This window comes from Streptopelia decaocto (assembly GCF_964273445.1).
Source record: "Streptopelia decaocto genome assembly, chromosome: 7".
NCBI lineage: Eukaryota > Metazoa > Chordata > Aves > Columbiformes > Columbidae > Streptopelia > Streptopelia decaocto.
In genome coordinates this window covers 40,075,885-40,091,322 of record NC_138661.1, presented here as the reverse complement: position 1 = coordinate 40,091,322, position 15,438 = coordinate 40,075,885, and the positions used below count along the sequence as shown (strand labels likewise).

The window sequence follows — 15,438 nt, the reverse complement described above, 5'->3', positions numbered from 1 at the left end:
GTGTAGTTAAGCCACACTAATGCACGAACACGTATGAGCTGGAAGGAGCAGCATGTGGCAGGGATACTGTATAATGCACAGACAAACTCAAGTCTCCTTTCAAAAGGCTGCTTGCTCATCTCCATACTACATGCTGCACTTAATCCTCCACTTTTTTTTTTTTTTTTAAACACAACAAAACTAGCAGGTGCTTGCTTTAGTGTAAGAATTCTGCCCCAAATAACTAAAATAAAACTTACATGTAGAGCTAGTAACAAAGAAGTTCCAGCTTTGACCCAAAGAAATGAAGGGGGACATTTTCCCCCCAGAAGAATTAGATGCAGCCCAATCTTGCCATAAAAGCGATCACACACTCCTTGCAGACTCCAGATACTATGCATACAAAAGTGTGCTTTCACACAACCCAGCCCTGGCTGACTTAAACAGAAGAAGTTTTAACATTTTAACCTCTGAGTAATACCTCTGAGCAAAGCAAAAGCACAGCCTGGCAAGTTGAGGAACTTACTTCTGTTTTCCCTCATCTTGATAAGTTATTCTAAAAAAGGTCACTCTCTTACACTTTGAAAATATAAATAAGTTAAACATTATTAGACTAGAAGTTTAATTCATTGTTAGGAGGAAAGAAAAAAGGTCAGGAACTACAAACTCGCACTGACCAGCTCTTTTCTCTTCCATACATTACAATTCTCCTCTCCTGTCCCTCTTTTCCCCACTTCTTTCTCTAAAGTAGCCAGGAAAAAAACGAGAGAACTACAGAAGCTGTAAGGCTAAGCAGCTCACATGCAAGATAAGCATTTGGCTCTCACCCATCCTCCCACCCCATTTTAAACAATCAGACAAGTATTAACATTTGGGCCTGGATGTATTTGTTTGAGTTGTCAGCATTGTTAGATACTTAAATAAAACAATATCACCACACTACACCCCAGACAGCAAAGCTGGCCGGTTTCACTGCATTGTTCCAAGTGCAAAGAGAATAAACAGCATCAAGTGAAAAACCAGAAGAGCTGTTAGAAACCTGGAAGCATTTGTTTGCATATCTTACTCCCCAGGGATATTCAGTCATTGCTAGATCAGTATTTTCCATGAAGACTCAGTGGAAGGAACTGGGTGGATGTGGATGTGTCTGAAGTATGAAAATGTGAAGTTCTCACGATAATGTCTAAATCAAAGTAAATCCCAAATGATCAGCTACACAAAATTATGTTCACACATAAACCTACTAGTAAACACTTAAGTAGACCTAGTATGGTCTCCTAACTTGAGGTGGAGAAATCTGGAACAAAAAGCAATTTTAATTAAGATTGAAAATAATGTTTGCTTGTCTAAAGGCTAACAGGAAAAAAAAATGTAGTCAAACTTAATTCTAAGATAAACTATCCATAAGAAACCCGGAATTATAACAATCCTGAGAGTGTATGACATTTTTCCATGGGAAATCCAGTCTACTAGAGGGGAAATTTATTTGTGGCTGACCAGGACACAATAATATTTTCCCATGTTTTCTTCCAAGTTTTGCCTTCAGCACACACTTATCTTTTTTGCTTTTCTTTTTCTCCTCTAAATTGGATTTTGAGTAACAGTCACTGTGACACTATTATCTAAGTTGCTGTCCGTCTTGAATGGAGCATTTTTTCATGCTGGTTCAGACAATTATTATCTATTCTGTAGCAAACACTGATGTAATGAATGTTCATCATGGTGAGGTCAGACCATGGTCCTTTAGAAGCAGCAACAGCTGTTCTAGTACTGATTTGGTCTCAACAGTGAATTCCCGTCTTCTACAATGCCTAATACAGGGCTTAAAGCACTCTGCAATCTACCTAAAATGGGGACAGGAGAAAGAGGTAAATGGGTGAAAAGAAGGACACATCGTGGTAGGAGTCACCTCCTCCACTGAGTCGGACATTTTAATGAGAAAACATGTTTGAAAACTTTATCTCTGTCAAATTTGTCTGAGTATCTTTGACCACCAGTGCCCAATGCTTAAAAAGAAAAATACTGGAAATAGCTGTAATAAATGATACTTCTTCTCTCAGACTCTACATTAGTATCAGTCAACCCTCTTGCCTGTATTTTATGGTTAAAGTGATAAGTTACTCACAAAGCAATGGCATCAAAAATACATCCAATGCACTGCAAGGAATATCAGTGTTTCTAAGTACAATATTGACTTGCATTCCAGTCAAATATGAGCAACTGTAAAGGACAAAAAAGTTCAATGTCCATAAATCAAGAATGTGTGTTCTCATCTGAGGCAAACTCCCACAGGATGGGAAAACTGCAAATGACACAGCAACTCAGCTGACAGGCACAACAGGTCCTGGTCCATACGTATTTAGGACCGTTCCGTCTCCCTATTGCCCATGCTCTCACCATCCTGTCCGTAAGCTAGGTAAGCTAGGTATCTGGAAATATACACAGACTAACAAGGTAGCTGGACTTTTAAAGAAGAAAATGAATCAGCAGAAATGTTAGGTAAGCCCAAACCATCCACCTTGTTTGCAGGAATGGGGAAATAATTGGTAAAGAAACAAGTTCGACTTTAAGCTTCTAGTTGTAAAACCAGAAAATAAACATGATTAACTCGGTAAATATCTGAAGAGCTCTCAGATGAGTAAAGGTAAACACTACTCAGCAATGGAAAAGAAGGGAGGTAGGTCTTTCACACTGTAAAAAGGAAACTGTCATGGCTAAGCTGCAGTAACCTTTGGAACTGCAATAGAAACATTTGTAAAATTTACAGAAGCATTATAATGAGCTACAGATATAATAAGTAGGTCAAAATTTGATCAAAGTGACCTCTCAGTGCCTTTTGCAGAGCTTTATATACCATTAGGCTGATTTGTAAGAGACACATGAGGGGCAAACACATTCAAATATATGCAAAATATTCACAAGCTCGTAATACCTGAGGCGCTCTTCAGTTTCCTAAAATCAATTACCAAGCAATATGACAGGCAGCACAGACAGAAAATAGTGCAACAGCAGCAACCTTGTTAAGCTGCCTTATCACTGTATTGCTTGTTCAACGCAATTGACCAAATGAGTGGGGGGGGGAACGGAACGGAGGACTTTCCAGACACCATGTGTTTTTTAGCCCCAAAACTGTTGTCACGTTTGTCTCTTATCTTCACATCTAATCTATGCATTAAACCACTTTGGGGAACGAAGGAGAGGAGATAAGGTTAAATGGTCTGTGATAGCCGACGCAGTCACGCCGTTTTAACGAGAAGTACCTATTTTTCCTTTGAAATAATTGACAGATCAAAAAAAAGTTAAGAGGAAGTAGACAGCGACGTTACACGTTCTCAGCAGAACATGAAATCGAGCTAATACTCTTCAGCAGGAAGTTGGTAGGAGAGTCACAGAGAATGTAACAGCCTGGGGAGCGGCACCCATCCTCGACACAGCATGGGACACACCCGGAGAAGCCTCCACAGCTCGGCAGAGACATGCACAGCGGCCACCGGGCTGTCACCACTCGCCCAGACTCTGAGCAGCCAGACGCCGGCCCTGCGGTCCCCGTTGCTGTGCATTATCCGCCCTTCACCGCGACGGGCGCTCCCCGCTACGCGACTCGGCTCGGCTCGCCGTAGGGGGCGGCCAGGCGGGGCGGCTGCTGCCCCCTGGGGAGGGCTCGCCGCGGGTCGCGCTGTTAGCGCGTAGGAGGCATTTACCGCACGGCAAAACGCCCCGAGCAGGAGGTGAGCGGGGATTACCGAGCAGGCGGCGGGGGCGAGGCAGACAGGGCGCCGGCGGGCTCTCCCCGAGCGGGGCTAGGCGCGGCGGCGGCCTCCGGAGAAGGAACCGCGCAGCAGCGGGGGGCGCCTACCGTATGAAGGTGGTCTTGCCGGTGCTGTACTGCCCCACCAGCAGCACCATGGGCTTGTTCTCGAAGTCGGCCTCCTCCAAGGCGGGCGAGTGGAAGTCATGGAAGCGGTAGTGCTCCTCCAGCGGCAGCAGCTTGCGGAGGTAGAGGTCCCGCAGCCCCCCGGTCACCGTCTGCACCACGTCGGTGCCGCCGCCGCGCTCCCGCCCGCCGCCCTGCTTCCCCAGCCAGCTGAACATCGCTCCGCCGACAGCGCCCGGCCGCGCTCTGCGCCCGCCGCCGCCTCCCGCGCACGCAGCCGCCCGGGCGGGCGGGCTGAGCCGGCGCGGGGGCGGTGCCAGCACCGCGCCTCGCCCGGCCGTACGTGCCTTTGGTGGCTGGTGGGTTTGTGCAGGGTTTCGTTGGGGTGGGGTGTGGTTATTTTTCAGAGCCAGAGGATTTTTTTAATTTTTGTTTTTGGCCACAAATCCGCCTCTGGAGGCTCATTGTACCTGTGCTGCTCTTCCGCGCTAAAGTTCGAGGCCCTTGAAATGAAATCTAGAAACCCTTTAGCAACTCGGATGTGAACACAGAATTGCCCAAATGCTTTTCATGTTTTCCTGATGATGGTTGCTGCCTTTGGATGTCACAGAAGTGTGTGACTAAGAGCCGTGGGGGTTAGCTACGTTATTAGGCAACTATTTTAAGCACTGAAAATTCTTAGTATAACACTGAATTTTGATGTGGGAAGTGTAGCAGATACGGCCATTAGTTTTAACCTTAGGTTTTGTTACTGCGTTAAGCCACATGAGAGGATCACCTTTTCCATTGATTTCACAAGAGGTTTTAATAGAATACAATACCATATTCACTAAAACATTGAAGAAATCAGTAAAAATAATATCTTTTTCTGTGACATAGAAGTTTGTCTGTGCCCACTCATTCCTTAAAAAACAAAAGTTTGGGCTCCCAGTTGAAAAAAATTATAAGGGGGATTTTTTTTTTTTTCCCCCTAAATGTGTGTATAGACATTACGTTAGAAGTTTATCTTTTGTGTTACATACGACCTTGTCTCCTTTGCAACAGCCTTATCATTTAATTGTTTTCGCTGGTCCGGCACATCTACTGATTCACGTGTTTAGCCATGTACCTTTCTTCTTTCTAATTTCCATGTTGAATACTACCTTTTCCCTATATGCTCCAGCTTTTTCTAAATACATCAGCAGGTTTAGATGTGCCATTTCCATCTCCCTCCTCCCTGTGCTGTTCCTCAAAGAACAGATGTTAGGCTTTAATAATGCTCACTCCTGAGCATTTAACCACTCTGCCTTTTCTTGGTTCCTTGCTTCACATTTTATTTAGGGCTGTGCATGTGTTTTGCAACTTTTTTGTTGCAATTTCCATGCTGAGTCTAAAGATTTTATACCGTTTCATGTGGGGTCTTGCTGACTGGCTTCCTCATTTTTTTAAAATCCCCTTTTTATAGTTTGGCTTTGCATTCCTCTCATTTTCATGACTTTTCCCCATAGGTTATTCCATAGGTAATTCATTTATCCTTGCAGTTACTTACATCTTCTCCATGTTACTTCAATAATCCCTTTTAAATGAGTCTTGTATCACCACATCTTTAGGAGTTCTGGCTACTCCTGATCATTTATTATCTGCAAAAATATCTGAGCTGTGGAAGATGGAAGTGCTGCAGCTGGGAGTGAGACTGCTTTCCCACTCATCTGAGGTGCATTCGGTATTTACTGACCGGAGAACATCACAGAAGGAGGGCAGGTACAATACTGTCTCAGACTCTCCTAGCCTCTGGGAACTGATGATTCAGGGCAGGACTGTGGAGCCTTTGTATTTTTCAGTCCTTAAATTTTTTCCAGTGAATACGCTCATCAGTTTTTATGAACTCATAAACTTTTATCAACAGCAACATCAGGGGCAAAGAGGTCTGTGACTTAATTACATGTTGTGTGCAGAACGACCTCATTTGCTTAACTTTGAACTTGCAGCTTGGTAGTTTTTTCTGACCCTGTCCACGTTTTGTGTTAGAGGAGAGGTGCACAGTCACTCCCTGTTCACCTCCCACAGGGCACCCCAGATTTCATAGATTTCTCTCTTCTCTGCCTTTTACTCTTCTTGTCCTTTCTCTATGTTGCAGATTCCTTATCTGTTCACTCCTTGTGTGGAAGCCGTTCCACTTCTTTGATCAGTCCTGGCATTTTTCTCTGTATTCTTGTTGAATAGAGAGAAGTCAGAGATACCGAATAATTATTTCTGTTCCACTGTACTCTTTTCGAAACTGGGTAAAGTGGTCATTGTTCTCTGTGACCCCTTCATGGCTGCTGGAAAGCGCCAGGAAGGGCAGGGAAGTGTTTGCACTTGCACACCTCATTGTGCTTGTCTTCAGGCTTCCTGCCTAGATGCTTCCTGCTGTCAGTGGGATCATTTTTGCCCTTCAGACAATAAAGCTGTAACTGTATACGGGAACCTGGGAGTGCTTCCAGATTCCCAGGTCTGGCTGTGCCCTCTGGCTACGTCCTGTCCTGTATTGCAATGAGATACAGCGTGCATCAGCATGACTACCATCCTTGCTCTCGTTTCCATGGGAGGTAAACCCTGGGCATGCAGCCCATACAGAAGCTGTATGGGCTGCTGTAGTATGCACCACAGGTAAGGAGTTTACTGAACTAAGTAAACAGAAGGATTTTGTTTCTGTGCACCACCTATGAGGAGACCCTCGATCTTGAGGGCAAAAGGATTTGTAAGGCTTCCATTTTTGGCCCACAACAACAGGATCTCCTTGACTAAAGAAACTACAGCAGAACTGAGGAGCAGGGCAGCCTGTAGGAAATATGGGTTGTATATACAAGATGTCTAATAAGTAAATCAATAGTATTGAATAAAAGCTAATTTAGAAAAAGAATAAATAGAGGCCTAGGATTCCATATGTCAAAAAACCAGACCGCTTGCTTGAAAGGAGCCATGTTAATGTGATGAACAAAGGAAACTGAAAGTTAATGTTCTGTTAACTTCAGTTGCAATACTCTAGAGCAAGTTAAAAAAATCAGACTTAGGTGAGTGATATTAGGTATACAATTTTAGATCTGCCTTGTGTTTCTTGTGTCTTTTCAGATGTAATATTCTCAAAAACTTTAAAGCTTTAAACCTTTGGTACATATCAATAACGTTTAAATCCAGCTTAATAAAATAAATTAGCCTGAGTCTGTTCTTGTAGAGATGGGTCTTAAGTGTAATCCTGAACTCAAGGGGTCCCAGGATCCTGGGGCAGTTCACATCTAGGTCTGGAACAGGCATAATTTCTTCTTCAATTATTTTTCAGCAGCTATGAAATAAGTCTGTATGTTGTCTTTAATTGTCTTTCTAGTAGAGGAAAAAGCACCTAAAAGAAATTAACATGTATGTGCTGTGAAAAAATGTTTATTTACTGTAACTCTGATTTTTTTTTAAAAAAGTGGTTTATTATACAAGTTTAATATTTATTTAAATTCACATAAAGGCTCATTAGTTCATAAATGGGCTTCTTGTTTTTGTTTTAGAGACAATGGATTTTGTTCTCTGCTACATTTCTGGACTGACAATCCTCTCTTTTTATAGCACAGGTAGAGCACAAACACGGTCAGCATAAACTTCCTTACGCTTCCTTGTCCACACATCTTGGCCTTGGCCTGAAAGGTCGCTTCTGCAGGCACGAGTGGAGCACAGCCTCACCTAGTCACGCTCCTGAGGTTGTCAATGAGGGAAGCACATTGATTCATTAAGGAAGAGCGCTATTTTTTTTGTGTTTATTCCTTTCAGTGACAGACAGGAATTAGCATTTGCGATGACAAAGAAAGTGCTATTCTTACCATTCTTTGGCTTTTCTTCACTTCCTAATGAAATTACTTTTTTTTTTTTTCCTTCATTGACAAGATTCATAGATATTTTATTTCATATTCCCTAGTTCTGGGCAGTCTGCCAAATGCTTGGTCCCCTCTCTGTCAGGCACACACGTATCATCCCCACTGGGTGGTTTTTGCAGTTGCTCTTTCTTATGCTGCTTTTTCCGCTCCACGGCAGCACGCAAGGCCTGAAGAATCAGATCTTTATTGTTCTGGATGTTGTAGTAACTTAGGTTCACAAGCTTGTCAAAATCTTCCTCTGAATAACTCAGATTATTTATGTAATATGGACCACGGGTACTGGCGACATCAACATCACCCTCTGCCATCTCTGAGGGACTACGTTTCACACCTAAGGGACAAACAATAACTTGGTTAATTTGCAAAAAGCGATTAGAGTCAGAATGCTTCTCAGGCATGCACACACAGTATATCACAACCCCAAATTTTCCCTCTATGGGCATTTTATTTCTGGGGTATTTGGTTGGCAGTGTAGGGAGAAGCAGCTGGTGATAGTGAGGGGTGTAGGGATAGTCCTGGGTACTCTTGGAAATGCCAAAACAAGTAGAATATCTTCTCTTTTGAGCACAGGGGGGTGAGACTCCCTGCCTCCTCCTCTAGCTCTGAGGTGAGCTATCAGCATGGTCCCCATGTCCCCCTCAGAGCTGATGCTTTCCCAGCCCCAGACCCCACCTTGCTGCTGCCTCCCAGACATGACAGCACCCTACACTTCTAGCCAAGGTGCAAGTAAGTGGCAACCACTCTTTTTCCTTGCTTTCTCCCAAATCAGACAACTACAGCAAAGACCTCATGACAGCATGGTTTCTTTATGAGTTATGGGCCTGAAGCCACTTCCACTTTCTGTGCCTTTCATCTTCAACTCTACATCGTTTCATTTTCGTCACTGCTCTGCTTTCATGCCTTCACAAACAGGCTGCTGAAAATCCATGTATGTCAGTAATTCAAGCTTTCCAAAAGCACACCTGCCTTCTCAGCAATCTGACAGATATTCTTTCACTCAGCACAGCCTGTCGCTTGCCCTAACACAATCTGTTAAAATATCAACTCTTGGTTCCTACTGGGAAGAACTATCAAAAGATGCAGAAAATAGGCCTTAAAGACTAGGTTCTATTGTCTAAACTGGAAGACTTTACAGAGCCATTAGCTGGACATAGCCCAGAAGCAGATGCCACAAATATTGACTGTTATTTCCTTGAGATGCCTACTACTATAAAAATCTACAGGCTCTATGTAATGTCAACAGTGAGAGTAAACCTGATGTTCCCCAAATCACTAAAATTTGATTGGGATACTGAAAGAACTTTTCATGCTTGTTTCATCATCCCAAGAAAATGAATGTGTGCGTCACAGATCCAGACAAAATAATTAGGCAGGTAGTCCCACAAGTGTCATCTCTGGAAATATTACATCCATCATATCTAATGATCTGAAGACAAATTAAATTACCTTATTTGTTTTAATTCATTTGACAGTAGAAACCAGATCCAAAGATAATGCAGAAGTTTACTTGCAGGCTATCATATGTACTCCTCACAGCTTTGCAGAGAGAGTTATAAGTAACTGGTACTGCTCAAGTGAAGCAGTCTAAGCCACCTCACACAAAGGATTTCTCCTTTCTAATCCAGTTATGCAATAGCCTAACTGGTGCAGGAGTAACCCAGGATGAATCTGTCAGTTTTACTTGTTTACTGCCCAAGCTCTAAATTCCCTTTGCTGAACAAGCTGATGGATGAGCTGGCTCTGGAAAAACTGCCTGTTCATGTAATTAAGCTAATATTTCAGATGCTGTACAATCTAGATCTGGGCTAGGGAATGGTACTGAAGCACTTATATAAATCAAGCTGCCCTCTGCCTGTCACTAGCAAAGGGCAGACAGCCATCCCCAGCTTCCAGGCCTTCTGAGGTCGGCTCTCAGTTGAGAGGTAGCAGCCCTCCCAAAAAACTGGAGGGGTTTAACCCTTCCATGTCAGCTCAGCTGAGACTTCACCTGTGGGGGCCCAACTGGGACCTGTTCTCTCTTTTTCTGTTTAGTCTCAGCTTGCAGCTGCCAGCTGTACCAGTTAGGCAGCACAGGCTTGCCTCAATATGCAGATATCATGCAGGTCTTAATATACATCTTCTACATGCCCTTTTTAGATTCCTTGGTACTTTATGTGGACATGTAGCATCTGCACATCATCTGATGTTCGCCTGATACTGGATAGCTGAGATAGAAATAACATTTCTGGCTTCTAGAAATTACTGAGGAGGAGAAGGGAGGCAGACTCCCTCACAGAGCAGTACAGAAGCTAATTCTTGGTTCCTGTTCTAGTTCTTTCTCCTTTTCTCCTTTCTCTAGCTCTTTCTACAAAGGACAACTACAACACCCAACTTTCAGTTACCTGATATATGTTAAAAGCTGGAGTAGAATGGTGTGTGTACCTGCATAAATACCCTGAGACTATTTGAATACTGTTCAAAACTCAGTTGCATACCTCAAATGTGCAATGAACTCAATCCAGAATAACCACAAAGCAATATCTACAAAACAAGAGTACTGTCTGATTTTTTGCTACTTGCTTATTTTTATTCTAAAGGAAAATAGTACAATTGGGACAGTAGTCTCTGCATTTGTTTTGTTATTAAATTTAATGTATTGTATACCAGCCCAGAACTTTTGGGTTTGAGTATACTGTGGGGCTTTGAAGTGATTAAAATACAAGTGTTGTCATAGTTAGGAATTTTATCATCTGGAGAAGGAGTAACTGAGACTTCTGGCACCAACAGAGGTAATGTGGAGTCATGGGATATGGCACCAGGACTTAGAAACAATCTGTTTTGAAGTGACTGGCAATATTGCTATTGAAAGTCTTAAATTTCAAAGTAGGAGTCACTGAACAGAAACTGTCAGCATGGCTCAGTATTATATTTTCATCACTTTGCTAGTTCACACTTTTGTTTTCAAGGTTATCTGCTTAACTGTGAGCCTGGAAATGATTTTAAACAATGAAATCCTTAGATTCCCCAGAGCATTGTCTAGCAGGAAAGGATGAGGAAACAACCCTGCTAACTTCTGCCACTACAGATAAACAGAATATACTTTTCATCACTAAAGTCTGCAATGTACCTATGAAAAGTCCCCAAACAATCTGAAGAGGGGCATATGTGCCAAAGGCTGATCCCAGCTGTTGCTCTCCTGACCAGGAAAAGACATATTTTATGCTTCTTTATATGGTTCAGATCTAAGCAAAGGGAGTCTGAATCTGTGTTTACAGAGTGATCTGAAGAACAGATATTGCACAGTAAAAAGAGCAAGAAGGCAGCCGCTGCCTCTGTTAATGTGACGGGTAGCTGTAAACTTACCAGGTGCTTTGTAGTACCTGAAGGTGTCATTTACTAGAGGGAAAAATATCACAATTGGCGTTTCTGAGCTCTCCTTGTCACCAACAATGTAGCATTCCTTCAGATGTGGAGTTTCCTGATCATCTGGCACCTTTATAGGGAAAGGAATTCCCTGTTTTGCAAAGTATTTAGAGGCATCTCTCAGGGGCTGGTTGCCACAATAGGAAAACAAAACAAAACGAAATATCAGAACATGGGAAGTGCTTGAATTGACGTTGACAAAAAAATTTCACCGTGAATGTTTGTGTGATAAGGGCCAAGTTCTGAGAGATTATGGCATGTACCCAACTTAGGTGTTGTAGGCTGTATATGGAGCCAAGATCTGGAAGGCCAGAGTTAAATTGAATGGATATGGGTCCACATGCCTATCTTTGAAAATCTTCATCCCACATCTGGATATTACACAAGCTGCCTTTAGAGGACTTTTTATTTCAAATATATTTAAAGTTCCTAAATATGAACTGTGCTTGCATTTATTTGCATATCTGGCCTTTTGCATCAAACCCTTCTATTGTTATTGTTAGGATTGTTTTGTCCTGAATGGGCATTTTCCCATGTGTAAGAATATGTATGATTGGATTGAGAAGTCTTAGACAGTTTTAAATATATTTAGCTTAATTCATTCAATATCTGCCTGCCTTCAAATCACCTATAACACATTTATACATAAAAATAGGCAGATTCAGTTTACTAAATGCTTGCTTCCTAATAACACTTGTACTGTTCAATGAAGGTATGGGACCCTGGTAAACTGGTAGCTTATTTACACTTCCCAGATACTGGGAAAGAGTAAGTTTCTCTGAGTAGAGGAGCAGCCGTTCTGGGAACTCAGTGATGAAACAGAGTTATCAGTAGAGAAGAATGTAGGAGGCTCACCTGTGTCTGGGAACCTGAACTGTAGTTGAAATGCAAAATGACATCCACTTTCCTTTCCGGCCTCATAAGGGGTGGGTAACTGGTAGCAAAGGCAAATGCCGTGTCAATCAGGATGAGGTGGTCTGTTGCTACTGTCAGGTGGTTGGGCTGAGAGTCAAGTTCACAGTCTAGAAAAGAAGCATTTTTATTTTTTTTCAGGGATGGTGCTCATTACAGATGATCTGCTGAGGAAAGTCGATTGTTAACAAAAAGAAAATTCCGCTTCTCTTGGGTCTTAGACCTACCTATATAGTTGATAACTGCAGTTCAGTCATTTCTCAGTTCCTCATTTGGCTTCCTCTTTTCACTATTTACTCTGCAGTTACTTTGGCTTTCCTCTAGTTAAGAGGGATTAACTTGCGTCTCAGGAGAGTAGAGTTAATTCCATCCACTGGATTTGCATGTGATTCTGATCAGGCTAATGTATTTTCTTTAATATAAAAAATTTGAAATGGCACCTTATTGTCTCAACTTACTCAAGATGAAAGATGTTTGGTGCCTTGCGCTACGAGGACAGGCACGCAGCTACTTGGGTACACAGCCAAGGCAAGGCATCACCCCTTGTGCAACATGGGAGCACTATTTCCCAAACTGTGTAACAGGCAATACTGTTATAAAAGTTATATCTTACTTATAAGTAAAACAGTAGCATGGAACAGGGCTCCGTCACACATACCTTGAGTACTGGCTGGGCAAGAAGCAGGATATGATGATACCAGTGCCATGCCACAAGCATGCAGGCTGGCTGTCTGTCACATCAGCAGATGTACACTGGTTCACTGATCAGGTTCTTTCTCATCTATCAGTTGCCAGTCTTCACAAAATTTTTAAGAACTTATTTTGGAAGTCTCTCCTGATAGCTACTTTTAGCTTTTGGTAACAAACAGTTTCAAATATTATCAGAGAATGGGAACAGAACGGAAAGGCAGTTGGTTTGATAATCTTTTAAGCATTGTTTATTTGTCACAAGGAAGGTTTAAAATGTAACTAAAACCAGAGTGCTACTGTCATACCTTTCCATTTGGAAAACTCGCTCTCTAGGTAGTTGTTGTTCATCTGAAAGCCCTTCAGGAAGTTAGGGATATCTGAAGCTGCTGGGCGTAACATGACAACATCTCGGAAAATGCTTGAAAAGCTGTCAGTGGGACAAACCACTCGAGTATCAAGCTCATTTGGTCTTGCAGGGAATAGGGTTTCATCATCTGCAGAAGAAAGAATAACAGTTCTGGTATGTGGGCTCATTGTTGAGGTTAATCTGTGTAATCATCATTTGTTTTAACATGTTTGGCAAAACTTGGACTTCTTTCTCTTTTTATTTCCAGGATCTCCACAAAGCTCACAGTTTTTCAGCTAAGTTTTGAAAAAATCAATTTCTTCTTCTCAGTCCACAGTGGTAAAGGCCTTGTTTGTACTGTAAATAAATCCGTCTCATCTATTATAACTTCCTTTGCTTTTCTATGATTTTATCCACTACAATATCCTGCACTTATCTTGTCTTTCTTTGCTACTCCATGTCACAGTATATCTTTCAGCCACATACATAAAAAAGCCACACAATCACAATCTCTTGGCCACACAAGCATAGTTAATGTTCTTTACCAGCAAATGCAAGGTCCTTGTTTTAACAACGAGAAACTACCCCCTACAAGTACAAGAAGATAAAATAAACCACCCTTTTTGCTGTATTTCTCTTCCTTCTCATCTTTTTTCTCTATAGTACCTTTGCCTTGTGTGTTTCTCCTTGAAATCCCACCCTGCAGATCTTTCTTAGTTTGGTAGCATCTTTTCCAAATCTCATCCTTAGGACAAGTTTGGAATGACTTGCAATAGTACTGGAGTTTGTGCTTTGTAGACTCCAGAGAGGCAGGGATGGTGATTGCTCTTGTTTCTGTGAAGTTTCATGCCATACTCCAACTTCCGCGATAGGAACTGGAACACTGTGGATCACTAAAGGAGGCCTCCAGCCTCTACTGGTGTACCGGGATATTCTTCTCCAGTTTTACCCTTGTGCTCTGGAAATGTCTTATATGAGGGCCATTCTCTCTCTTTTTTTTTTTTTTTCTTTTATTTTCTTCCCTGTGACAGATCCCATGGATCCTTTTCTCACACAACTGAAATGATTACCACACTGCAATACATGGCATGAATTTCCTCCTGGTTTCTGTGTGGGTTACAGGAAGCTCTGAGGAGGGAGTTCCAAAATGGCTTTGAAAATGTCAGTGAAGGAATAGCAGCAGAGAGGGAAGGAGGGAGGGAGGGAGGGAGGGAGGGAGGGAGGAAGGAAAAGGAAGGAAGGAAGGAAGGAAGGAAGGAAGGAAGGAAGGAAGGAAGGAAGGAAGGAAGGAAGGAAGGAAGGCAGGCAATAAAATAACAATGGCATAAGAATAGCCCACCTATGTCTGTAATTTTGTCTCGAGTCCATTTGTGCCAGAAGTCTTCTGACTGAACAGATATATACCAAGCATCCATAAGATTCAAGGAAAAAACACTGCTCCAGATACCTGTGGCAGAGGATATATTTGACAGAAAGTAAACTGTTAAAGACCTAGAAGCATTTTCATTCGCAAACTTTACTCATTACATTATCTTAGTGCACAAATAAAAGGAAGGTCTTTATGAATTGGTATATGAATCCATAGGGTATTCTAATAATCTAATTTATTGGGATATATTAAGAGAGCTGGTAGTATTTTCAGTATAGCTACCAAAACATGCATTTTTGCTGTGTGGCAAATAACTTTTGGTCAAACACATCTTAATTTTTTCCACCTGTCCCCAATATTTCTTGTTCCCCAAATTCTCAGTATTTGTAATTCTAAAGGTTTTATTTATTTCTATCACATTTCTGTTACAGGAATGCGGTTGTCATGCAGAACTGTCGACCACAAAACGTTAAAGATTCATGCACTAATGTGCCTTTGAAAGAGGAAGCTGACTTGAAAGCTTTGAAAATAGAAAGTGTCGATGTATGAGTCTTTTGATTTGTCTTCTGATTTTTGAGGGTTTTCAGGCGTATCTGGGTTAAATTTTCAAGTTCGTCTAGCAACAGATGCAGCAAACTTGATGGCAGTCCAAACTGCCACCTATCTGCAATCATCTTTCAGGCTGAGCAAACACAATTACACGTGCTGGGTGTGCAATGGTGCCTTCCTGAACCCTCCAAACTGCAGAACTCAGCCTGGTGCTCTGAGGAGGAACTGAGTGATGGACAGAAGATGCTGCACCTGAGCAGCCTGGGGATGGCCTGACCCAGCAGTTCCCGCCTGCAGTCAGAGGGACGGGCTTGGCTGTGCAGGAAAGAGCTGCAGGACCTATGTAGTCAGTCCCTGCTCTGTTTGGGGGCTGGGGTGCAGAGGAACTTGCTGAAAACCTTTCAAATAACTCTGTCACTGAAATAAGGAACACTGCCTG

The 15,438-nt window shown here is 42.3% G+C and overlaps 2 protein-coding genes across 2 annotated transcripts in view; both read right to left on the bottom strand.

Moving 5' to 3' along the window:
• Nucleotides 1–4,410, bottom strand: part of EHD4 (EH domain containing 4) — a 33,845-nt gene extending 29,435 nt beyond the window's left edge. Inside the window, exon 1 of the mRNA XM_082058498.1 lies at nucleotides 3,836–4,410. Coding sequence (XP_081914624.1) covers nucleotides 3,836–4,071 — 236 coding nt within the window. The 5' untranslated portion in view covers nucleotides 4,072–4,410. The remainder of the gene's footprint in view (nucleotides 1–3,835) is intronic.
• A 2,996-nt stretch (nucleotides 4,411–7,406) lies between these two features.
• Nucleotides 7,407–15,438, bottom strand: part of LOC309442365 (cytosolic phospholipase A2 epsilon-like) — a 36,234-nt gene continuing 28,202 nt past the window's right edge. The window contains exons 17-21 of the mRNA XM_082058144.1: nucleotides 14,421–14,528; nucleotides 13,041–13,229; nucleotides 11,989–12,155; nucleotides 11,074–11,260; nucleotides 7,407–8,062 (exon numbers count right to left, since the gene is read on the bottom strand). Coding sequence (XP_081914270.1) covers nucleotides 7,755–8,062; nucleotides 11,074–11,260; nucleotides 11,989–12,155; nucleotides 13,041–13,229; nucleotides 14,421–14,528 — 959 coding nt within the window. The 3' untranslated portion in view covers nucleotides 7,407–7,754. The remainder of the gene's footprint in view (nucleotides 8,063–11,073; nucleotides 11,261–11,988; nucleotides 12,156–13,040; nucleotides 13,230–14,420; nucleotides 14,529–15,438) is intronic.